This window comes from Myxine glutinosa, chromosome 10 (assembly GCF_964187855.1).
Source record: "Myxine glutinosa chromosome 10, kmMyxGlut1.1, whole genome shotgun sequence".
Classification (NCBI taxonomy): Eukaryota; Metazoa; Chordata; class Myxini; order Myxiniformes; family Myxinidae; genus Myxine; species Myxine glutinosa.
The window spans coordinates 101,803,201-101,830,239 of NC_136270.1; the positions used below are offsets into that span (position 1 = coordinate 101,803,201).

Consider the following 27,039-nt stretch of genomic DNA (forward strand, 5'->3'; position numbering starts at 1 on the left):
CTTTTTCACTCAGAATCATCTAAGTCATAACTATCACATGAATACTCAGAATCATACTCAGAGTCATCAATAAAGCTACTCTCATAACTATCATTTGAGCACAAACTATTAGTATCATAACTATCATCTGTGTTCAATGAAATACTATCATCACCATCGTCCGAGTTCAATGAAATACTATCATCACTATCGTCCAAGTTCAATGAAATAGTAAAATCTTCACTGCTGTAATGACTCATATTTAATTAGCAGAAAAAACCTTTCCATCTATACCAATATACTTTCTTTCATTAACGGATTCAATCTCTACATTTTTAATATCAAAAGTTATCTTTAAATAATCTCTAACTATCATAGAACGAAATGACATTTCACCAGAAATATTAACATCATTCATTTTACTTAGATCTACACCCTTTGGATTATTAAAGTAAATACAAATTTCTCCACGAGTATTGTTGATGGTCTTATCATTCTTTTTCAAAGTATCGTGGTCAATCACTTTTTCAAGCTTTGAATAAATTGCCAGGAGTAGAGGAGAAACTTTTGTTAGATTTACTTTAATGGATGTCTTTCCAGGTATAGTTAGAGCTCTTCCTTTAAATGAAATAGAGGGGCTCATGTTATTTTCCATAACTGGTTTTACCCAAAAATTTCCATATTTATCTTTGTTCAATTTAACATCTTTGACATATTTTTCTATATCTTCCACCGAAGTAGAGATTGATTGAAATTTGTCTTTTGTGCTTTGAAACATTGTATTTATTAATGAATAAACTTGCGTTTAGTTTAAGTAAAAATTTACCATATAAATATGATAAGTTCTGAAGGATATTTAGAATTTCCAGACTCTCCATATGATAAATTAGAGAATTGTCCGGCTTGTGATAGAGTGGGGCTTAATGATGAGGATTCATATAAACAATGTTTATTCTGTGATTATATTCTAATTAATGATAATAAGAAATATAAAAAAACATATAACTCTTTTAAATTAGAACCAAAAATGAATTACTTTACAAGATTAATAAGAGAGATGAATGTTAAGCATTATGGTGATAATACACCATTTCTTACAAGGAAAGAGACTCTTTGTATTGAGGAAATGTATAAGGGTTTAATGATATTTATTATTCAAAATAATTTTAATGGAAATGTTAATACAAGATACTACATAAATAAAATAATGAATTATTTTGAAATTAAACCCGAACTCAGGATAAAATATAGAGTTTCTAAAATAGCTCAAAAAAGTTGGATGACTTGTTTTCCAAATATATAAATGAATGATTTTTTACCCGTTTGGGAAAATAAGATAAAATTTAATAACCATAAAAACATTCCAAATTCATTGAGATGTCTAATAGTTGGTTCAAGCGGATGTGGAAAAACCTGTTTGCTTTTAAAGATGCTCCTTACCCCCAACTTTTTAGATTATGATAATTTAATAATTTTTACGAAGTCAAGTTTTCAACCCGAGTATCAACTACTCTCACAGGGTTTTAATGCAGGTCTTAAAAAGGAAGACATTATCGGTTTATTTAAACTTCAAAACAAACTAAATGATTATAATATTGAAGATATAATACAATTATTTTGTGATACACAGAAATCAAAATCGAAACCAAAACCCATAACTTGTATTCTCAGTGATAATACGGATGATATACCTTCACCTCAAGATTTAGATAAATCAAAAAAGAACCTCGTCATCTTTGATGATTGTGTTAATGAGAGAAACCAAACAGTAATGGATAGCTACTATACAAGAGGGAGACATTCTTCTTGTAATTGTATATATCTTAGTCAATCATATTTTCAACTCCCTCGACGCTCAATAAGAAACAATGCCAATACTTTTATTTTATTTAAGTTAAATTCAATAGATGTAAATAATTTTTGGAGAGATAATTGCTCTACGTTATGTAGTAAAAAAGAATTTGAAAATTATATGAAACACACGATTGAAAAATATAAATATATTGTTGTGAAACAAGATGAGATATTAAAGGATGTATTTTTATTTTAAACATAATTACATATATAAATGATAACTATTATTATTAATCTTGTGGGTAAATCTGCTTCAGGAAAGAACTTTCATAAATCTAAACTCTTGAATAGTAAAAATGAAAAGATTGTAAGTTTTTTTAAAAAACACCCTATGATTCGTTTTGTGAGTACTACAACCAGAGCAAAGCGACCAGGAGAAGTAGAAGGGAAAGATTATTACTACATTTCAATGGAGGAACATATGCGATTGAGGAACGAAGGTCAAATATTTGAGGTGGTTCTACAAAATATTCACATTGTAAGAGTGAGTTAAATAAAGTAAAATCTAATGGTCTTGGGATTTTAGAAACTAATCCTGAAGGAATGAGACAAATTATTAAACAATTGTGTGGTGATGGAGTTAAGATTTTATCATTCGGTTTTGATATCGATGAGGAGACTCAACGCAAACGTATGAAAAGCAGAGATACAAGTATTAGTGAAGAAGAAATAACAACTCGTATTAATACCAATAAAGAATTTGATGAAATATTTAAAGAAAAGGATTTATTTCAACACATTTACTATAATGACAAAGAAAAGGAAAATTTTCCCATTGACCTTTACAATTCATTAAATGATATTTTTCAATAAATAAATACAGAAAATGAATACCGAAGAAAGAGTAAGAAAGTTTAAAGAACATCAAGAGTTGGTTTCAAAAGTTGTAAAGCAACAGGAAGAGATAAAGAAGAAACGGAGACAGAAACTAACTGGTGAAGAAGCCTTTGAAAGAAAACAAGAGAAATTTTTAAAACCGCTTTTAAAAACTCAACACCCTACAGTTCCCACGGTAGAATTTACTCCGAAAAAACTTCAAATGCTCAAAGATTTTAGTCAGATAACAAAACAAGAACTTGGAAAATTAGAATATAATGATGAAGAATTATTTCAGAAACTTGAGGAGGTAAATCAACCCCCTAATTATGTAGTGGAAGCTCTTCAAAACAATGAATATTTGGCAGATTCAAAAACCAGAGCAGGTCTCATTCCAACAGAAGAACCAGCAGTGTTCCATCTTGTGGAAGAAAAGGTATTGATATTGTTGCGAATATGGAATTTGACCTCCATATCCGCTTGTAAATATTCCCCTATCTTCTCCGATACTCCCCAACTCTCCCCTTACCCCATTCCCTAGTCCCATTGTCTGTAAACAACACCCATTAGAGCCGATCTTCCCCTTCATTCCCCCATTAAATGTCGTGCCCAGGTCCCCCGCACCACACGTAGACAATTATAGGACATCTTGCTAGTTATTCTTAATCTATGTCAGTTAAGGACTTGTTTCCATTAATTATGACTCTTCGTTGCACCAGAATGTGATGATATGGCACCTGTTAGGAAGTTTAGGACCTCCCCATACCTCTCCGCATCTCTTCCCCATGAAGAAGCGCCAACTACAACAACAACAACAAAAGAGGGGGGCGGCGCGGTGACGGCATGGGGAGTGGGCGTCCTCCTTCCGGCTCGGTTAGCCGCCATTGACCATGTGCTCGACGGGGTTACCCAGAAGGGGGCTCCCTGTCGGCCCCTCGTCAAGGGCGGAGCCGGTAACCCCCGCACCCAATGAGAAGCCATGGGCCGATGCCATATGGGGCGGAGCTAACGAGCGAGGGCGTGACTCCCCGCCGGATATACGCGGCCCCGCGCCGGACGTGACGTCAGATGCGCCCCGAGCTTGGAAGAACAAGACGCCACCCTCCCGAGCGCTGAGCGACCTCCCCGGCATCTCCACCAAAGTCGCGACCCACGAGCGCTGAGCGACCTCCCCGCATCTGCTGGACACCAACGTACGCGATTCTGTCCCTGAGCCAGGTGCACCTGAGCCATCGACTGCCGCTTTCCTGGCCATCAAACCCCGTGTGAGTGAGCCTTGTCCCGTTTATCTGTGGTCTGTCTAGGGTTAATATAAGAGTGTGTTTAAGTGCCCACCTTCCTATGTTTCCCTCTTGTCCCTGTAATCTAACCTTTTCCGCCTTAATATAACCTCCTCCGGAGGTCTTGAGAACTGAACCCCTGGTGTCGTATTGTGTCATTATAACCCAGCCGCGTGTCTTCTCTTTCCTATTGAGCCAGCGTAGCGCGATTAGTCAACATTCGGGCACAATCGGGTAACTTGTACGGATACGGCGGCCATCCCGCTCGGCCCACCATACCATCAAAGTCGTATCCGTAACAATTGGTGTCGAGGAGTTGGATTCGAACCTGGGACTAAATTTGTTAGGCCCAAATTTTGGAACACCAATTGTACTATTAGAGTAACAATTGGTGTCGAGGAGTGAGATTGGACCCGGAGCGCGTTTACGCGCTCGAAATTATAACAGCGAAATTTGATTGTGTTTTACAAAAAAAATAAATAAATAATAAAAACCCGAATTTTGAAAGTCGCGCTATGGCGGATCAAGACGGCTGGGGTCCGGTAGGGGAGAGTGAGGTAGGGTCGATCCAGGACCAAAATGAGGGACGTGAGGAGAGCGAAACAGCGAGGGTAGCAGGCGCGCAAGATGGCGCCTCGCTGGTCACCGCGCCGGCGACCGTGACAGCGCCCCTGGTGGATCCGAACCTTTTCCTCCTGCAAATGGGGGCCCTTATGGACAGGCTAGAAGCCAAAATGGGACAAATGGGGAACCGGATGGATGCTCAGAGTGAGCAAATGAGGGTTGATAGTGGGCGAATGGAGGGCCAAATGGGGGTAATGGGAAACCAAATGGGGGTAATGGGAAACCAAATGGGGGTAATGAGGGACGAAGCGAGGGGTACCGGTGAGAAGTTAGACAATAATTTTGAGGAGTTAGACAAGAAAATTGGGAAGTTAGACAATAATTTTGAGGGGTTAGACAACGGGATAAAAGAAGTGAAAAATGGGTTAATGGGGGTAGAAAATAGAATGGCTGCCCAGGAGAATCAGATAGAGGGAGTGAAAAATGGGTTAGAGGGGTTAGAAAACACCATGGAAGGCAAATTGAGGGACATGAGGGACCAAGCGGAAAGGGAAGTTAACCAAATGGGGCAGCAGATAGAGGGGGTCAGAATGGGGGTAGAAACCAAACTGGATGCTCACAGGGAGGAAATGGAGCAGATGAGGGTGGCATCTGGGCAGGAGATGCAAGTGATGGGAGAGGAGATCAGAAGAGGAGTGAGTGAGGAGGTCGGAGGAGTGCGCGAGGAGGTGAGGCACTGTAAGGAGCGCATGGAGAAAGAGGTGAGAAAGGGGACTGTAAAATTGCAAGGTGGTATAGAGGAGTTGACGCTGGGAGTAGAACAACTGACAGTGGGACAAAAGGAGTTGGGGGACCAGGTAAAGAAGAACACAGCGGTAATAGAGGGTTTAAAATCGACACAGAAGGAGATGAAAAAGGACGTAGGGGTAATTAAAAAAGAGTGTCAGACGGTACATGAGGACCTGACGAGGAAAATGGACAAGGTGGTAGAGGTAATGGAGGTTAAAGAGCGGGAGGTGCGGGAGCAAATAGAAAAAAATAAAGTGGAGTTAGAGGAAGAACTTAAAGGGGCGCACGAAGAGATGAAGGAGATGAAGCAAAAATTAGAAGAAGTGGAAGAAGGGGTGAGCGAAATTAAAAAGCGACGGAGAGAGGATAAGAAAGAGATAAAAGAGGAGGTAAAAGAATTGGTCCAGAGTCTGTGTTCGGATCGTGATGTGCTCATTAACCGGATGAGGGATTCGCAGGTGATGGAGGAGAAGCGAAGAGGAAGAGGACCCGGTGTAAGTGGTGACCAATATGGTCGTGCGTATGATGCGCCAGGGGATTTAAGAAGCTTGGGGGTCGAGATAGACCCGGGTGTTCGTGAGAGGCCGTTGGTGAAGTGTGCGACAGGTCTGGTGTGCGAAAATGGAGGTGTGCAAGAAAGTCCGACTCTGGGGTGTGTGAGGAAAAAGTGCGTGCCAAGGAGTGAGTGTGCTGGCGGGAGTGAGTCGGTCGTAGCGCGTGTGCGAGGGAGCACATGGAAGCGTGGTGTGGTGAGTGTTACAGAGGGTGTGACCGGAGAGTGTGCGCGAGAAAGGTGTGTGACGGCCAGGTGCATGAGGAAAGAGTGCGCTGTCAGAAGTAAGGAAGAGTGTCCACCTGTGGTGAGTGTTACAGAGGGTGTAACGGGAGAGTGTGCGCGAGAAAGGTGTGTGACGGACAGGTGCATGAGGAAAGAGTGCGCTGTCAGAAGTAAGGAAGAGTGTCCACCTGTGGTGAGTGTTACAGAGGGTGTAACGGGAGAGTGTGCGCGAGAAAGGTGTGTGACGGACAGGTGCATGAGGAAAGAGTGCGCTGTCAGAAGTAAGGAAGAGTGTCCACCTGTGGTGAGTGTTACAGAGGGTGTAACGGGAGAGTGTGCGCGAGAAAGGTGTGTGACGGACAGGTGCATGAGGAAAGAGTGTGCTGTCAAGAGTAAGGGTGAGTGCGTTGTCACGAGTGGGGGTGAAAGTAGTGAGAGTGACATGGAGCGTGAGTTAGTTGTGACAGGTGAGCGAGGATGTACACCTGGGATGGAAGGATGCACACCTGGAATGGTAGAGCGTGAGTGGGAATGCACGCTGGAGTTGGTGGTGAGGCACGTGGTTGGGTGTGCGAATGAGGGCACACCTGTGATTGTCACAGAGGAGGTGACCGAGGAGGGGGCGCGAAGCGGTGTATTGGTGAGGTGTGCGACCAACGAATGTGTGCCAAAGTGTTCGGTGGTCAGGTGTGTGACCAAGGCTGTGAGTGGAATGGGTGTACCTGGGTGTGTAAGGAAGGGTACGAGGAGCATGGGCACAGCTGGATGTGTGAGCAAGGAACGGGCTGCGGGGTGTAAGCGTCCAGGTGAAGCATCGACGTTAGACGGGGTAGAGTGTAGAACGACTTATAGCCGAATCGGGCCCTCGGTGCGTGCTGGGCCTCGCTTTGAACGGCCGCGTCCGTGCTCCACTAGGCGGAGCTGGCAGCCCGATAGAAAGGGTCGTCATGGCGACCACTTTTTGTTGAGACGTGCCGGCAGGTCGAGATCGGGACATTGGATGGCTCCGCGCCGAGGTGATGCGTGGGATCTCGGCCCGGGTAAGCCCCCGTCCCTGCACCGAGTGCCGGACGCATCCAGCCGCCGGCACAAAACAACCAGCATCCATTGCTTGGCTTTACGAAGCCGGGCTTTGGACAGGGATTGGCGCACCGAGAGGTATTAGTGAGTAGACGGGGTGATGAGGTTAGTGTTTTGGACCCCAAATTAGAGAAAAACAAAATTTGATGATTGGCAAGGGATTGGCAGTAGTGATTGGCAGATGATGGGTAGTGATTGGCAAATTTTTAATTTGTTGAAATTTGATGTGCGAAATTGGTAGTGAGAGACCCCCGATGTGGTGGGATGGCATCCCTGCCACCCTTCCCATGGTGGGGCAAATGCGCTATAGCTTATGGGGGTGTATGGCAGTGAAAACTAGCCCGGGTGGGTTAGGATATATCAATAGGGCCCTAGAAGATGACAGTAGGTAACGTTAAGTTTAGTTAGTGACTGATACCTGTAGTGGGGACGCAGGTAGATTAGTATGGATGATAATGACGTGGGAGCGCAATAGTTAAAGGGACGACTGGGAAGCGCAAGTTTCAGAAGGGAGTAGTTAGCTGAGATGATGCCGTGTGTGTGTGAGGATTGAACAGGTGTGATTGCACAGGTGTGCAACTGGACAGGTGTGTGGAGCAGTGTATGAGTAGTGAGTGTTGTGGATCAGCGCGAATGCGCTTGGGGAGAGAAGGGTGCCGGTGGCACCAGGTGTGAGAGCACAGGTGTGCAAGTACAGGTGTGTGGAGAAAGTTGGAGTAAGTGGTACGGAGTGGTGTGCATGGTGCGAAGGTGTGGATGGGGGAAGAGTGGACCCCTTTCACGAGTACCCGGGGCGGGTAGTGTAAGTGTTAGGTAGAGGGTGCAGGTAAATTGTGGTTGGATATTGGCATTTGTGGTGCGGTTGCAGAATGGTGTTGTGAATGGGTGCATTAGTGTTGTGGAAATGGCTGGGCGTGTAGCCTGTTAGTGTGTGTAGTTGGTTGGGCACTCCACCACTGTGAGGATGTCGGCCAGGTGAGGCCGCAGGTGGGCTCTGGGAGCCGGTAGTTGTGAGTGGGTGCCTGAGGATCCCGGGTGTGGATCGGGCAGCCCAGTGCCAGAGAGGGCACGGAGTGGGGAGAGAGCCAGAGGGCCTTCCCCTGGTAGTTAGGTTAGGGTAAGGAGCAGGTAAGCTCGGAGGCAACTGCAGTGGTGGAGGTGTGCAGGTGGGTAGACCCACTGGGAGAGGTACACGCCACAGCCCAGAAATTGTACGAGGGCACCGGGAGATGAATCGGGGGAGTGAGACCCCAAATTGAAGAGCACCACAGTTTGGCCAATGGGAATTGGTTTTTAGAACCCATAGTGTAAGAGGGCCAATGGTTTGGCCGGAGAAAGCCCCCGGGTAGTGTAAAGTTGTTAAAGTCATTTAGGAGATAGTTAGGATTGATGAACCTGTCGCACCATACGCAGCCACTTGCCTGTGGTGATGATGATGACTCCACACCTGTGTTTTCTTTGTTTTGTTGCAGGAGATGAGAATTGCTGTTGGATTTGTGAGACGCATCACGACGTGGATGAGACATTGGGGTGATTCCATCTCTCCCTCCCTAGGAGGGACTGATGATGAATTGGTGATGGCAAATTTTGATGTTGAGTTGAAAATGGCAAATTTGATTGGTTAGGAGGGAGAGAAGACGAATTTGGTATATGGGAGGAACGGGGAAGACAGTAGGGATGTTTGTTGATTTGTAAAGTAGATGTTTATGGGTAGTGTTGTGTTGTGTGGATACAGTAAGGGGTAAGGGAGGGGCCATGTAGGTTACCTGGTGGGGGGGGGGCGTACGATAGGAACGTACCTGTCTCACCTGGTTCCCATGTGCCCCCAGTGTGCATTACCTTATATTGCGTGCACTTTTGCGCCCTTACCACCTTACTCACTTGTTTCTTCTTTTGTCTCCCACCTCCGAGGATCTGGCTTTGGGGTAGAGAGAGAGGAGAGAGAGGTGCTGGCTACGCAGTTGTGGGCCTGCACTTTCGCTGCTTGCTGCCGGGATCGATACACCATATGGACCGCAATGTTTGTGGCCACCCACGATGGACCGCAGTTCGTTTGCGGCCAAGCACCACCCGGGGATGGACCTATGGGTCAACGTGGCACCTATGCCATACAGGTGAACCACTTTTAAGTAACACCAAGTGCACCACAAGAAGAGCAAGAGACACCTGCAGGGTTAGGGGTTGTTGAAGTTATTTTTATTCCAATGAACAATGGTGACTGCACCGATTGGTGGTGGGGTGGTGCTTTTGATGCGCGGGAAGGGTGCTCTGCACGTTATTAAAGGCCGTCGGCCACAGAGCACTCGTGGGTTGGTGTATCGATGTTGGCAAGCGCGCTCTCTCTATGCATAACATCTGCATGTGTTCCTCCAAAAACAGGTCCTGGATCGTAGTGTAAATAGCAGCGTAGTCTTGTAAATAATGCTCCCTACCGGCTGTATGTTTAGTTTGAGAATTCTTTCCGGATTCGGTTATCCTGTGGGTGTGTTTCTGTGAGGAGAAGGGTGCAACGTCGCAGGGGGACATATTTACTCATTTGTGAATATCTGTAAAACTGTCGCACTCAGGGTAGAGTTAATAGTAGAGGGAACTACATTGCGTGCCACACTAAAGTAGGTAAAAATTTATCGGGTCGGGACGCCCCGAGGGTAGAGAAGGGTGCAATGTTGCGAATATGGAATTTGACCTCCATATCCGCTTGTAAATATTCCCCTATCTTCTCCGATACTCCCCAACTCTCCCCTTACCCCATTCCCTAGTCCCATTGTCTGTAAACAACACCCATTAGAGCCGATCTTCCCCTTCATTCCCCCATTAAATGTCGTGCCCAGGTCCCCCGCACCACACGTAGACAATTATAGGACATCTTGCTAGTTATTCTTAATCTATGTCAGTTAAGGACTTGTTTCCATTAATTATGACTCTTCGTTGCACCAGAATGTGATGATATGGCACCTGTTAGGAAGTTTAGGACCTCCCCATACCTCTCCGCATCTCTTCCCCATGAAGAAGCGCCAACTACAACAACAACAACAAAAGAGGGGGGCGGCGCGGTGACGGCATGGGGAGTGGGCGTCCTCCTTCCGGCTCGGTTAGCCGCCATTGACCATGTGCTCGACGGGGTTACCCAGAAGGGGGCTCCCTGTCGGCCCCTCGTCAAGGGCGGAGCCGGTAACCCCCGCACCCAATGAGAAGCCATGGGCCGATGCCATATGGGGCGGAGCTAACGAGCGAGGGCGTGACTCCCCGCCGGATATACGCGGCCCCGCGCCGGACGTGACGTCAGATGCGCCCCGAGCTTGGAAGAACAAGACGCCACCCTCCCGAGCGCTGAGCGACCTCCCCGGCATCTCCACCAAAGTCGCGACCCACGAGCGCTGAGCGACCTCCCCGCATCTGCTGGACACCAACGTACGCGATTCTGTCCCTGAGCCAGGTGCACCTGAGCCATCGACTGCCGCTTTCCTGGCCATCAAACCCCGTGTGAGTGAGCCTTGTCCCGTTTATCTGTGGTCTGTCTAGGGTTAATATAAGAGTGTGTTTAAGTGCCCACCTTCCTATGTTTCCCTCTTGTCCCTGTAATCTAACCTTTTCCGCCTTAATATAACCTCCTCCGGAGGTCTTGAGAACTGAACCCCTGGTGTCGTATTGTGTCATTATAACCCAGCCGCGTGTCTTCTCTTTCCTATTGAGCCAGCGTAGCGCGATTAGTCAACATTCGGGCACAATCGGGTAACTTGTACGGATACGGCGGCCATCCCGCTCGGCCCACCATACCATCAAAGTCGTATCCGTAACAATATTTAATGATGAATTGATGTTCTTGAGTTCTACTCAACCAAATGTTAAATTAACTCCAAGATTAATGTTTCTTCTAACAAACCCCGGATTCAGCGGTTCAAAATATTTTGAGGAACCACTTGATATGGAAAGAGAGGAAGATAGGGTATATATTGAGTTGCTAAATGCACTTGATTATGGAGTTTCTGTTGCTGGTAAAAGTAAGAAGAATGAGAAGGAGAAACATATTATTGATGCTTTAAGTAAGCTTGGTTCAGGTGTTAGTTTTCTTCCAAATGACCCATCACAATTAGTTAATAGGCTATTATTGTTGTTAGGTAGTAAGAAGGCTGGAAACAACAATTGTTTTAATGAATCCTCAGCCATTTTAGATCAGTTGATGAATATGAAAATAATTAATAAATGTCAATACAAAGATATTTTATTAGATATTAAATAAGATGAGAAGCACAATTCTTAGTTTTAATTTCACAACGAGCGATTACACAGCTTCATTCCCTTACCCACTACAACTTGACCCCCTTACCTCATATGAGGCATCTTTATTGTCGATGGAAACTTATAATACCTTGTTTAATATCACAGAGAAAAACAACAAGTTTAGTTATAATCCAGGAAGTGGATATAAAACTATAACCGTTTCACCTGGAGCTTACGAGATTTCTCAAATATCTTCAGAAGTCTCTCGCCTTATGAAAGAAAAAGGTGATGAACCAAAAAATATTGTAATAGATATTCAAAAACACACTTCAAAATCAACTATTAAACTTAAAAATAATTATAAAGTTGATTTCACGATTGAAAATTCGTTTAGAGAGCTATTGGGTTTCTCTTCAAAAAAGATTGAAAATAACGGGACGTTTTACAGTGATAATGTTATCCAAATATCCTCCGGTATAAATTCAGTATTAATTCATTGTGATTTGATTGATGGTGCTTATAACGATGGAATAAGAACAAATACAATATTTTCATTCAGTGCATACTCAACCCCGATTGGTTATAAATTTAATATGGAACCAAAAAATCTTGTCTATTTACCTGTGTCAGGAAAAACCATATACAGAGTAAATTTTAGGATAACCGACCAAGATAATCATATGATATCCTTTAATGATGAAATTATATCCATCAGAATTCACCTACGTGAAGTTTTTCAATAAATAAATAATGGTTATTGTGAGAAAACACGAGTTGGGAAAATATAAAATAATTACAGGGGAGGGCATGTACCTTTCACCATACTATACAAGGTATGTGGGTAGAGGATACTATAAACCTAAGAGACAACGAGGTGTAGGTCATCAATTTCGAAATAAAGGAGATGGGATAATTGATACTCTAATGGGTATTGGTTCAACCATCCTTAAACATAAAGACCTAATTGGTTCAACTGCTTCTGCCGTGGGCTCCGTTGCGGGTGCTATAAAGAGTATAAAAGATGCTCAAAAGGAGTCTCATAAATTACAAGCAATCAAAGAAATAAAAAAAGGTAAAACTCAACTATCTTCACAAGAACGACAAAAAATCATTAAAATACTTGGGTCAGGGTTTCAACAATTTTAATGCTATATAAATACAAGTATGGAAGCGATTGATAGTATCTATGATTTGGATGATACGATTATCATTTCAAACTCCACTAAAAAGGAAGACTATTTTAAGGTAAATGCTATAACAGGAACAGACTGGAATTCAAACGGAACAAAAAGTTTTGAAATAAATAATCAACAAACTTACTTGAATATAGCTGATAGTTTCTTGCTGTGTAAATTTAAATTCACTAAGGCTGCGAATAATACTAATGCTACACTCGTAAATGATTTCTTCTGGAAAATGTTTGACAGTGTCCGCCTGTATATTGGAACACAAGAGGTTGAAGCGGTTGATTATGTCTCTGCTACATCTGAAATGATGAAATTTACACTATATTCGTTTAGTGATAGAATGGGTAAGGGAGCTGTTGAAGGTTTTATTCCTGATATGTCAACGGGTACAAACGCAGACCCTGGTTATAGTCAAAGGAAGTCAATGTATAATGATGACGCAAAAGCTGAGAATAGTTTTACCGTAGCAGTACCTCTGAAAGGTATATTTGGATTTTGTGATTATGATAAAGTTTTGTATGGGCTTAAAATTAGATTTCAACTAAAAAGGAATGATAATGTAAATAGATTGCTTTTTGGGGTTGAAAATGCTTTTGGAGAAAATAATAAATTTGTTATTAATGATTTGTGTTGGTATATCAGTGAATATACTCCTAATCTTAAAATGGAAGAGATGTTAAATAGAAGACTTAACTCAAAGAAACCGCTAAATGTATCATACCTTAAAAGAAGATGTCAACACGTTAAACTGGAACACACTACCTACACTTGGAATTTGGGTGTTCTTCAAGGAAAGCCACGATACCTCTGGCTCATTTTTAAAAAACCAGATGGAGAGGACGGTACTAATAAGAATAATGCCCTGAGTGATAATGCTAAGGTGAAACAACTTCGGGTTTCTCTTGATGGCACATTTTATCCACGAGATAGATTGGAAATTGATTGGGAAAAAAATGATTATGCGGAAGCCTACAAGTCCTACCAAAAGGTGTGTGAAAGTAATGGTAATAATGATCCTATTTTGGATATGGTTGCGTTTCAAAAACTTTATACAATCTATGCAATTGACCTGAGTTCTCAAAAGGAAACTATAAAGTCTAATCGAGTGGATACTTCTCTATACATTGAAAGAGGGGAGAGTGAAGAGGTTAATGCATATTGTTTGCTTTTGGAGGAAACAGAATTACAGATTAATACAGATAATGGTGTTATGATTAATATCACATAGGTTTTTTCTCATAAATAAATGGTTGGGGTATATGTTAATCAAATCAATCTTAATAAATTAACATCTTGTATTCAAAATCAAAAGCCTTGTATTATTAATGTTAATACAATTCAAAGAAAAGGAGCTGTAAGAATTGATGTTTTACTCACACACACACAAGTAAAAACACTAAATGATGTTGGATCACTTAAAATTAAAATGACGAAACCTATGTTAAAGAAATATTCAATAGACGAGTCAAGAGGAGGATTTCTCCCGTTTCTAATTCCTTTATTTGCTGGTTTAAGTGCGGCGGGAGCATTGACTGGTGGTATTTCAGCAGCGGTAAAAACTGCTAACGAAAGGAAGGCACAACTAAAAGCTCAAAAAGAATTGGAAAGACATAACAAGGAGTTGGAGAAACAAATTAGTGGAAGTGGTGTAATTGTAGATTTTGCTCAAAAACTTGAAAGTCTACCTGATAAAGCTAGATTGTTGGTTGGAGATATGCTTTCCTCTATCGCTCAAGCGGGTGTTAAACTAACTAAACGGGGTAATGGATTGTATCTTTCTCATAAATAAATGGATAAATGGTTTAAACAATTTGGAAAGAATACAACGTCAAATATAGAACTAGCTAAGTATTGTAAAACACTAAAAATTGATAATGTGGTTATTTGTATGAGAGATGAATTAAAACATATGAATAAGAATACAAAGAATATTATTATAAATTTAGACACACAGAATGGTTCTCATTGGGTTTGTATTCATAATAGTCAGGATAAATATTATTTTGATAGTTATGGTATGCCACCACCTGTTGAAGTAATACAATTCTTACAGAATGGTGTTTATCAAACATTTCAAGTTCAAGAAATTAATTCTAAATGTTGTGGTCAATTATGTTTATATGTATTATTTCAACTCAACAATAATGAAAATTTTTCTGATATCATTTTAAATCTAATATAAATGACTTATGTTGGAAAAGATTGTTCTATCTTTGGAAAATCCTCTCAGGATATTGATTTATCAAATTATTACACAAAGGCACAGGCTGAACGACAAAAATATAGTGTAAGTAAAAATATTAATATGAAGAATACTTATAAATTAATCAATTATCCAAACCCTACAGATGCGAATGACTTAATTAGATTAAGTGATTTATCACAATATATATATTTTAAAGAAAACAGCACGTTTTGTTAAACAAGTAAAATTTACAACCACAACACCTGGTTATACTGACCATACACCTTTCCTCATTGAATTTAACTACCTGCTTACAATTGAATTTTATAAAGAAGGACATATAGTTAATATGCGAATTAATAAATGGGGGTATGATATGCCTGATTTAGGGTATAATTGGTCTTTTTCAATAAACATAGAAGACCTACATGATTTTAATCAGTCTCGTAAAGAAGAATATTATCCACTTGGTGAGGATAAGGATTTATGTGGAAGTACAATTAATAAACAACAAATACATGGTTTTAAGAAAAGAAAAATATATGATAGTATAGCGATGGTTAGCATGACAAAGAAGGAAGGTCATGAGATAAGGATAGAAAGCCAAGGAATACAAACCAATTTGGTAGTGGGAAGATGGGGTGGTATTACCTGTCATAATATTAATCTCACATATATTTCTGATACATAAATGGCAGGAAGAAGACTACAAGAGAATTATAATTTTTGTATTCAAGGATACCTACAAGAAAAGGGTGCTCGGTATTACATACCTTATGATTTGGAGCATATACATGGGAATTTTGTCATTAAAAACTGGCCTTATACTGATATTGTTAAACCCACAAATAGAGACTTGTTTAAAATATTAAATAAAAATGAACTTCTCAAAGTTATGAAATATAAAACTCTTTTAGAAATCGTCAACAAATCTTATTGGTATCCTATTATGAGAAAAATAATTATAGATACAAGAATATCTCAAAATCCAGATGAGTATATGTATAATATTCTTTGGGGCTCAAGCTCAAGGGTAGCAAGGGATGAGGAAGGAGTTAAAGAAGAGAAGGAGGAAAGAGAGAAGGAGGAGAAGGAGGAAAGGGAGAAAAAGAAGGAGGAAAGGGAGAAAAAGGAGAAGGAGGAAAGGGAGAAGGAGGAAAGAGAGAAAAAGGAGAAGGAGGAAAGGGAGAAAAAGGAGGAGGAGAGGGAGGAAAGGGAGAAAAGAGAGAAAAAGGAGAAGGAGGAAAGGGAGGAAAGGGAGAAAAGAGAGAAGGAGGAAAGGGAGAAAAGAGAGAAGGAGGAGAGGGAGCAAAGAGAGAGGGAGGAAAAATATAAAAAGATGGAAATCAGTGAGATTAATAAAAGATTGAAGGTATTACAGCAAATAAATCAAACTCAACGCACTGAGGAGGAAAATAAAGACATGAGAAGTCTAATGAAAATATTATTTTCAAGAATAACGACGTCAATGTCTTCAGTTTCAGGGAGGAGATTTAAACGAGAAAGTGGGGATAAAGAAGAAGAAGAAGGAAAAGATTATGTGGTTGATGATGTCGGTGTAATTGACTTTAGTTAGTTTTATTTGTAAATAAATGGAGGAGAGAGTGAAGGCATTCCTTAGGATTCTTTATGTTTTAAAAATCAAGATTGAAATGTATATGTTGAAAACCAAAAAGGTTTTGATACTCTGTCGGAATTTTTCTGATAAATAAATATGAGTTATTGTCTCAAATGTAAAAAGAAAACTAAATCTAAAAATATCTCTTATGTTAAAGCTAAAAATAATAGAGTTTGTCAAAAAGGAATATGTCAAGTGTGTGGCTCTAAAAAGTGCCAATTCATCTCTCCTAAAAGAGGAGGAGACATACAAAAGTTTCTGTCAGGAAGTAAATTTACAACAACTGGAATTCCAGGGGAATTACACCTTCCAGGGTATTCTTTCTGTGGTCCAGGAACAAACTTGGATAAAAGATTAGATGAGGCTGACAATCCTAAACCTTGGTCCAGACCAAAAAATAGGGTTGATGAAGTGTGTATGAAGCATGATATTGCTTATGGGGATACCACCACATTGGATGAAAAACATGAAGCAGACAGAGAAATGTTGTATAATTTGTCTTTGATATGAAATCCGACATTGAGAGAGAAAGTTGATAGGTTTATTGTGAAAAAAATGATAAGTGTTAAATTGAAACTTGGTCTTGGTTATTTCCCAAAAAACTATTAAACTCCAATGATGTTATCAAGACTGAGGAGCTTTTGGCTAATGAATTACATAAACCTATAATCACAAAGTTTAAAAGAAGGAAAGTTTATTCTAAATACACCGACCACATATGGTCCGCTGATTTAATCGAACTAAATAATGATAAGGGATACAGGTATGCTTTAACCGTTATTGATTTGAGGAGTAGATTTGCCTGGGTTGTCCCTTTAAAAAATAAAAGGGGTGATACTTTAATGTTAGCCTTTAAGCTAATATTTGAAAGGGATAAAAGAAAACCAAAGAAACTGTGGACCGATGAGGGAACAGAGTTCTACAACAAAATATTCATGAAATTTCTTAAGGGGAAGGGTATTAAATTATACAGCACCTTTAATGAAGGAAAGGCAGTTGTTATTGAGCGTTTTAATCGTACTTTGAAAGAGAAATTATATAAAAAATTCACACAACTCGGTTCTCAAAAATGGGTGTATTTAATTCAGGATATTGTAGATGATTACAACAATACAGTTCATTCATCAACAAAATCAAAACCATCAGAAACATTTACAAAATTAGAATATGAAAAGGAGATTAATTTGAGAAAGCCCAAGTTCAAAGTTGGTGATATTGTAAGGATATACAAATGGAAAAGCCATTTTGAGAAAGGTTATACACAAAAATGGACTAATGAATTATTTATAATCGTTGACGTAATGGCTACAAACCCTTGGACTTACAAATTAAATGATATAAATCGAGAAGAAATCTTGGGTTCATTTTACTCGCAAGAATTACAAAAAACAAAGCTAATAATTCATTAAACAACATTTCTATTCACCCCACCCAGATTAGCTAATTTAATTCGTGGTAATAAAAAAAAAAAAAAAAAAAAAATATATATCATAAGCCACGCCCACACCGACCCCGCCCACACAGACCCCGCCCACACAGACCCCGCCCACACCCATCACCCCCCACCCCCCGTGCATTCCCCCACCCTTGATCCCCCCTCATCCCACCCCCACCTTCCCCACACACACAAGGGGAGGGGAGGGGTGGGATGGGGGGAATCAAGGGTGGGGGAACGCATTCTCCCTTCCTTCTAACCTTTATTCTTTTCTTGTAATTAATAATTAAATAATTCTGGACAAAGCATATATATATAAATAATATTTTAAACAAAATCTTTATATTTTTAAGACATTTTTCTTGAGGTATTACACATTTAACTTCTTCCCAGCACAAATCATCAATCTCTTCCCAACATAAGTCAAAGGTAGTTTCAACAGCAGCAGATATCTTCAGGTTTGGAATATCTTTCTGTCAAAGGCAAGAGGGGTAAAACAAGGAGAGAAATAAATGAATGATATACCCTGAATCACCTCCCACAATGCGCAGGGATATGGTGTACCTATTCGAAATGGTGTACCCACACATTGACACACACATGGCCAAAATACAATGCATACACACATGCTTACCTCCAAAAAATCAAGCTTAGCGTTCAGATCGTTGAGATGAAAATTAAGGATATCACAGGATGACAGGAAATAACCATTCCTATGGAGTCCAAAATCGTCCCACTCCAAGCTTTGGTCTTCGAGGCTGCAAACAAAATAAGGAGAAATTACTATGCTGAAGTAAGCTTGACAAAACATCACACACACGCACACACACACACACACACATACACACACATACACACACATACACATTCACACATACACACATACACACACACACATACATACACACACACACATACACACATACACACATTCACAGATACATACACACACACACATACACACACACACACACATTCATAGATACATACACACAAGAACACACACATACACATACACACACACATTCACAGATACATACACACACACACACACACACATACACACACGAACACACGCACAAACACATACACACACGAACACACACACACACACACACACACTAAGGCAGCGTCGTTTAACACAAATGTATTATATTTAGTATCTTACCTTGCATATGAATCTTCCAAGAATGGTGAAACAGGCAAATGGTTTAAATGCTCATTCGCCTCGTTGTAAATCTCTTTCGGAAAAACTTCATTTTCTGCCAAGACCAGGTCATTTTCAAAACCTGAATTGCTGTAATAAAAAAATATATATCATGTCATATAAATTTAAATTAATCACATACAAAGCTCTCACCAACAGTTCAATTCTGAATGAAACTTACCCTGGTGAGTATTCTTCATCACTGGAATAAGACAAGTTGTCGTTCATCTTCGTCGATTCACAATGTTTAAAATTGAACTGAATACGGCTTTTTATAATGTAAAATGTATTCAGGGAAGAGAACTGGCTGACAGCATTTCGAGGAATCTCAAGGCGTGTGTGAAAACAGGAAACGAAACAATGAAAACTTTCTGGGAAGTTATCCAAGTCAGTGAAACAACGTCATTTCTCAAAAGCGAAGAATTAATTTAAAAATGGTTTGAGTATGGTGATGGAAGTTGGAGGAGAATTAAATTATTTCCCACACATAAACAAATTAATATTTGTAGGGTCGTTGTTTGAGTGGGCCAAAGATGATTCACCAGATGATATTAAGAGTAAAAGGTTAAAAGGTCCATAAAGTCAGAAGGATCACAGGTTCACACAGAAGGACCATTGTTTAAGTGGTCTAATGAATAAGGATAACATGTCAAAAGGTTAGAAGGTTCGTAAAGAACAGGGTGAGAGAAATAGAGGTGTTTAGGGGCAATGAGGGAGGGGAAAAATTAACATGTAAGTCAATGGGAAAATGAGAGTGTCCCAGAAGCAACATATATACACTACTCACACAGTTGTGGAACAAACCACGTCTGAAGCATGTTCAAATAAGCAGTGTGATTGACACTTGTATTGAAAAAATATGGCCCTATGAAGTGATCTTCTGAAATTGCTGCCCACATCATGACATGAGGAGGATGCTTTTCAATTTCCTCATAAAAATGAGGATTTTCTTTGCACCAAAAATTAACATTCCTGTATCGATTGCTGAGGTAAATGGCACACTCATCCGAAGAAAATACGCTTTGTCTTGATTTAATGGTGGGAAATCGCTGCAGAAGAGCCTTGCTCTAAATCAAGTCAAATCAAGGACACTCCCTGTTGAAAAAGCCTTCTTCTCCCATGCGCGCATCGTGTCACACATAGGAGCTGTCTTATCGAACCTCTGAGAAAATATTGTCCTTGTGTCTTCAAAACTTGCTCCTTCTCGCACGCGGTCGTGAACCCAAACACAAGTAATCGGTCTCTCTTCTATCGTGTACTCACTGGTGTCCGTCATACTGAAGCCTACCTGGAAAACAAATAAAACAAATAAGTAACAGAAGACACACTATTATGCATAGGGACTTTGTGGCCACTCTGTACATTTTTGACTTGTGGTGATAGTCAGGTTCACTATGTCAATAAATTATATTTCGTTCAAAATCATGGTAGATTAGCAAACCTATACATTTTTGGAAAGGATATAGCATAAGGAAACTAAAAATCAATGTTTACATTTGGAGAGATACCTGTATGGCGGCCATTTTGGATTTTCAAAATGGCCACTGTAAAATACATATTTTGTTCTATTTCTGCCTCTAATTACCCTAAAAACTTTTTAAAATATACTAAACCTATATTTTCAGGGACAAGGAATCCAATGAAAGTATCAAATTAGTGCTATGGGGAATGGTAAGACACGAATCAAAGGTTTTGAATTGCAAAATACTGTCTTTATATTCGCGATAAGTTGCATAATCAAATACATGTTATCATTTTGTACAGGCAGTTAATAACATCAAAATGTGTCACAATAATTCATATCACCAAACATACACAGGCAGTCAGTATAACTTCACATCTACACAGGCAGTCAATGACAAAATATACACAGGCAGTCAATGGCATCAAACATACACGATTACAGAATATGCCATTTAGAGTTCATCATCACTGTCCTGTGTGTCGTATCCGACAATATAGTCCGCATCGTTTTCACAGTCCGTTCCACACAAGCAAAGGTCGGTCAAATTGATTGGCAAATCGAATTGGTCGAATGGTCGATCGAATCGAATTCTATGAATCGAATCGAATCGATCGAATTGGTCGATCGAAGCGATTGGTCGAATGGTCGAATTGGTCGAATGGAATTTGTCGATTGGTCGAATCGAATTGGTCGGAATTGGCAAATGTAAACATTGATTTTCAGATTTTCCATGTAATAACGTTTCCAAAAATGTATAGGTTTGCTCATCTACCATGATTTTGAACGAAAAAACATAGTGAACCTGACTATGATCACAAACAGTTCATCTTTGGCACCTTGAATGGCTTGTGCCGAATGAATCAGGTATTTGAAATGTTGAAAATAAGAAATTTGCGGATGTTGTGCATGACTGAAGGAATTTGTGTGTATCATTTTTTTTGTGTAGGAGAATAGTGAAGAAGGATGGCAAGAAGCCGACCTGAAATCTTTCCATGATACTCATGTGATCCGGAATTTGGTGCCCAGCACTGCATATGATGGGGAGCTTTTGGCACATCGGACGGATAGTCACGTAGACAGATTGCAATTTCAATTTGTCACAAGCAGCAGCCCAAGTAAGGATCTCAACTTGACCTTTATTGCAATTTTTATTTTATTATACATTGATTTTGTGGCTTTAAGTAAATCTTTGAAATAGTGATTTATAAAGGTATCTTCTTTAAATACAGCAATTGATTTCCTCGAGTGGTGCGGAATTTAAGTTTCCCTCCTCAATGTTATTTTACACATCTAAGATTCATGGAAGAAATTGTGCACATCGGACAGTGGAAGTGTGGTCCATATGTGGTGATACCACATTGCAATATTTTTTAAATATTGAAATTAATCATATTATTATATATTGTAAATGCCATACAGTATATGTTAGTGATATTACTCACAATGCAAACAAACCTCACAAATGTAACAACTGAAAAGATGCATAATAATTGTTTTTCAAGTTTGTGTGTGTCCTCTCCTGAGTTTGCGCACTCATTGTCATGTGCTATTCCACAGTGTAATCACTCTTGTCCACCATCATCGTTTCCAATCTCTAACATAACAATGTGAAATATTGTTTCCTCGTGAGGTGTAACAAGACTTACGGACCACCATGTACTTCAGGACTTTAAGGAACAGGGTGAATTTGAAATATTCAAAGGCTCTGTTGTTTAACCATCAATAGTTGATAATCTGTTTTAATGTTAGGAGATTTCACTATATTCCATTTCAACACAACAACAGTAGCCTGGAAAGTTCTTACAACAAACATCTGAGGTTAAATCCATCTCCAAAGTCACATCTTATAAGAGTAGCCTAATCATAGGGTCAAAAGGTCAATAACAGTCTTTTTTTACCATTACTGCAATACTTTAGATTGATTGGGCCTGGTTAACTGCATGTTGATTGGTTGTTTTTTTTATACTTTATATTGTCACGTCAGGGGTCCCACCAATGAAGACCCACTGTGCTAAAGGTCTAAGACCGCTGTGAATAGCCAAACAATCATGTAAGCTACTGCGAGCAGACGGCACTTGCTTATAGCGGGAATTCCTATTACAATTTAATATTCTCCAAAGACAATTCAAATGCATTATGAGATTTGCGATTTGTCTGAGCATGCGCAAAGGTAAAAAGGCGGGAACATGTTTCTTCAAAATAAAACAGTTTATCAATGAAATTCGGGAGGAAAGACGAGATTCTAATGGTAAATAAACGGATAGACCTGGCGCTTAAAGGACAAACGAATAAGGGAGCACATGGACTTGATACAGAGATAAGTGAAACTGAAGCATCGAATCCCAACTACAGTACCAATCGCACACACGTGCACAACGTAGGGGTAACAAGCATGGTCTTGAGGCTGAAACCACCCACTGATGACGTCTCCAACTCCCGTGTTGACCTCGAACCACAGCCAACGCTGAAAATAGCTCGTTCGGAGTGATCCGCCTTGTGGCTTGCTGGACAACTCCCATTCCACCACGAAACAGCGAGCGAAGAGAAAAGGAGAGTAAGGGCAAAGAAGGGTGTAGCAAAGAACAACCCACAAGAGCTTTTCGTGCACGGGTCCCTGGCTTTTGTGTTCCCAAGGGCCGGCCCTTAAGCGCACTTCCGGCCTTCCAATTGGCAGGCCTCTACCCTCCTTGGCGGTGGTCTCACAGCAGTGTCCCACCCACTTTTGCGGATTCACCGCGGTACATCAGACCAGAGCAGTGCAAAGTCCTCTTTATGGACCCAAAGGCAATTAATGTAGCCGGGCGCACGGCCTATGTACGCCCACATCCACTCTCTTCTCGTCTAAGTCTGGCCTTCAAATCAAATAAAAAATGATTTACTAAAAGCATGTCTGGCATCCGATGGCTGAATTACACATGCACACATATTCATTAATTTACAATCAAAAAATTAACAGTCATAATTAGCTCTTGTTCACATTCCTGAAATGTGGTATATATACTGTATATACAGAATCAAGGCTCGTGTGAGAGCTAACACATTGAACATGAAGACAGGGAGTGGGAGACAAGAGGGGGAGAGGGAGGGAAGCACACAAGCACATATACAGTAGAGAACAAGGACGTCGGTAGATCTGTGGAAGGGGGAGGGCTGCGGAGGAGGGAGGGGCACATGGTATAAAGCAAATGAACACTTCTAGGAATTTCGGGAAATACGTTAGGGATTGAAAGAGGTGGATTTGGGGTGTTTTAACGGGGTTAGAAAAGAACAAGGATTTGGATGGGGGAAGATAAGAGATGGTGGTGAACAGCTGTTTTAAAGACCTGGAGGGAGGAGAGGGATTGAAGAGAGTGAGGGAGTTTGTTCCAGAGGCGAGAGAAAAGAGGAATGAAGGAGTGAAGGTGAGCAGAGAGTCTTGATTTTGGCAGTTTCACCAGGAGAGGGTTGCTGGCAGATCTTGTGTCCTGCAGGAATATTTGGAGGACAGAGCACAGACAGAGCAGGGGGAGCAAGGCCGGAGAGGAGTCGGTAGAAGACAGAAAGACCACCAACCTGCCTGCGGTGAGTGAGTGAAAGGCCCTTGGAATCAGCTTCATCGTGGGAGATTCCAATGATTCTGAATGCTTTGGTTTCAACCGCTTGAAGCCGAGCTAGGTGTGAGGCAGGAGCACCGGCCCAGAGGGGAGAACAATATCCCAGAGGGGAGAGGAGGTTCCAATCCTTGTTGATAACATATTTGGAACTAGAGCAGCACTCGGTACTCGAGCATACCTCCGCCAGGCTGGACAGTTTACACTTTGTATCCCACTGAGAGGCTGGATCTGCATCCAGACATGAACAAAACTCGAATCTGCTTGTTCTTGTCATCTAACAAACTCGTTAACTTGGTGTTGTCATAATCTGTCCACAATGTTTTGAAATAGCGTGCTAAAAGACAGACAGGGGTGTAAACATTACCTCCGTCCACCTTCAATGGAACAGGTAAAAATCATATATTATTATAAGAAAAGAAAAAAATCGTCTAAGAACAGTAAGAGTTCAGGCAGCAGACTTGGTACGATGAGAGATTCGAAGATTGAGTAATTGCAATTAAATAACTGATTTTTTGCCTCTTGAAATCCATAAATAACACTTTTTTTCTTTCAGTACCATTTTCATCTTTGTGACAGGTACCCACTGTGAGCCTCTTTGTCTTTTCAGCACCTGAAGCTCCTTCGAATGGCAGGGTTACTCAGGAGTCGGACACTGAGATTGCCATACACTGGACACCGCCTGATGCTGCGGTCACCGGTAATGTTTCCCCGTCACTTATGCTTTGTTCAAATCCATCCTCTGTCTGGATAACATCACTGTTTTGATTATTAGAATTTCTTTGTTATGGCATTCCTTTCAATTTGATGAGCCACAGGAAAAGTAGTGAAATTACTGCCTCTGCAGAAGCCAAGTGGGAACTATTGTTTGTATAAACATTCAGGAGTGCTCTATTATTGACTGGACCCTATACTAGTTATTCAGTACTTGATCAACGTTGCACAAAATGATTTTAAAAGGTACAGCGACCTCATGTTTCAAACGTTTGATGATACTTAATCTGTATTTATATGACACTGTAGTTCGATCTGAGCGTATCTTATAGCCGGCAAAGCCGGTGTTGTGAATGAACGCGTACGTATTATGTTGAAAAGCCAGATTTTTCTGGATCCCTTGAGAATTTCGAAGCTTTGACGCACCAAATCGCTCCATGGAGGCCGCCATCTTGCGGATGCGGAAGTAAGCATAACAAATGGGAAAGTTCAATAGGAGTTTGTTTCACCCGTCTTTGTTTGATTCTCAATCTTATGCACCTCTAATTTGTAATTAAAATACTTTAAGACCAACCTCGGCCCGCACGGGCCTGGTTATCTTCAACGAAAATCGTCACCAAACACCGGAACCAATGAGATTCGAGCATTTGAAAAAATATTTCAAAAAAGCTTTTTACCACATTTCGGACGCTGAAAACGGCGTCAAATATTCTAAAATTGACGAAGAATTATTTTTTAGAAATCTCGCGGCCGTAGGGGATAGTTTTTCACGGCCGGAAATATACCAAGTTGAGACGGAATTCACCGAATTATTCAAGAAGTAAATTTTATCAATTTTAATCTCATCCAGAATGCAAATGGTGTCATTTTGAACTAGGTACGGTACCTACTACACCTACCTACTACCAACTACCTAACCTACTGATGCCATAGTGATGGGTAAAATAGTGGCAAGAGGCTTTGGCTTCGCCGGCTCATTGCGGCTTTGCAGTCGGGTACTAGTATACTGTATATAAAACTGAGTTTGCTTGTTTGATACAAGCTCCGCCCCTCTCCTCAACAGGAGCACATACAAAGCTCCGCCCCTCTCCTCAGCAGGAGCACATACAAAGCTCCGCCCCTCTCCTCAACAGGAGCACATACAAAGCTCCGCCCCTCTCCTCAACAGGAGCACATACAAAGCTCCGCCCCTCTCCTCAACAGGAGCACATACAAAGCTCCGCCCCTCTCCTCAACAGGAGCACATACAAAGCTCCGCCCCTATCCTCAGCAGGGGCACATACAAAGCTCCGCCCCTCTCCTCAACCCAAAGGGCACGGGACTGAACGTTGCCTTCAGGAAGGAGACGAGCTCACACTGAACAAGGCCACCAGCATCGGTCAGAACTACGAGACCTCACAGGAGAGCTTGCGAGTTATTGCTGCGGACGAAGACAGTAAGGTGTATGCCATTAACAAACAGCAGCCACCCCGTCACAAGACACCCACCAGAAAACAGTGGACAGACAACCAAAACTGCTGGTACTGCGGATACTCATCATCACACTACAAGTGTCCCGCCAGGGAGGCCCCCTGCAAATTCTGTAAGAAGGTAGGCCATTTCGCCCGTGTGTGTAGACAGAAGTTGAAAGAGCAGTCAAGATCTGCTGCGCATGCTGTTGATTGTGACTACGAGTCTGATGACACGACCCTGACGCACAGTGTCAACAACATTCATGGAACAAATGCAGCAACAGAATGGTGGACTGATGTCAAGATTGGAACAAAGGTCGTGAAGACACAGATTGACACAGGTGCAACAGTATCCATAATGCCGCTTGAGCTGTTTCACAGTCTAAAGACCCACATGTCATTGTCTGCCACCGATAGCAAGTTAAAGAGTTATTCGGAGCATGACCTTGCTGTTGAGGGATGCATCACATTGCCTGTGACGCACAAACAAAACACTGTTGACGTCAAGTTTTATGTCGTCAGAGTAAAGCAACGACCACTTCTCTCCGGCCAAGCCAGCACAGCACTCGGGTTGATTGAGAGAATTCACAAGGTCAGTGACCTTAGTGATTATCCTGATCTTCTCCACACAACAGGTGTACTGCCAGGCAAGTATTCTCTGAAAATCGACCCCACTGTGCCCCCTGCTGTCCATGGACCACGTCGGCAACCAAAAGCTCTGTACGACAAGGTTAAAGCCAAGCTAATAGAAATGCAAAAAGATGGGCACATTGCTCGTGTCACTGAACCGACAGACTGGGTGAGCTCCATGGTCACCGTAGTTAAG

The 27,039-nt window shown here is 41.2% G+C and overlaps 1 protein-coding gene across 2 annotated transcripts in view; it reads left to right on the plus strand.

The window, feature by feature from the left end:
• The window catches only part of LOC137433894 (fibronectin), a 270,389-nt gene that overhangs the window by 107,410 nt on the left and 135,940 nt on the right, over positions 1–27,039 (plus strand). For both annotated transcript variants that reach the window (XM_078785942.1, XM_078785943.1), the window contains 2 exons: positions 21,405–21,573; positions 24,659–24,748. In XM_078785942.1, the coding sequence (XP_078642068.1) occupies positions 21,405–21,573; positions 24,659–24,748 (259 nt within the window). The remainder of the gene's footprint in view (positions 1–21,404; positions 21,574–24,658; positions 24,749–27,039) is intronic.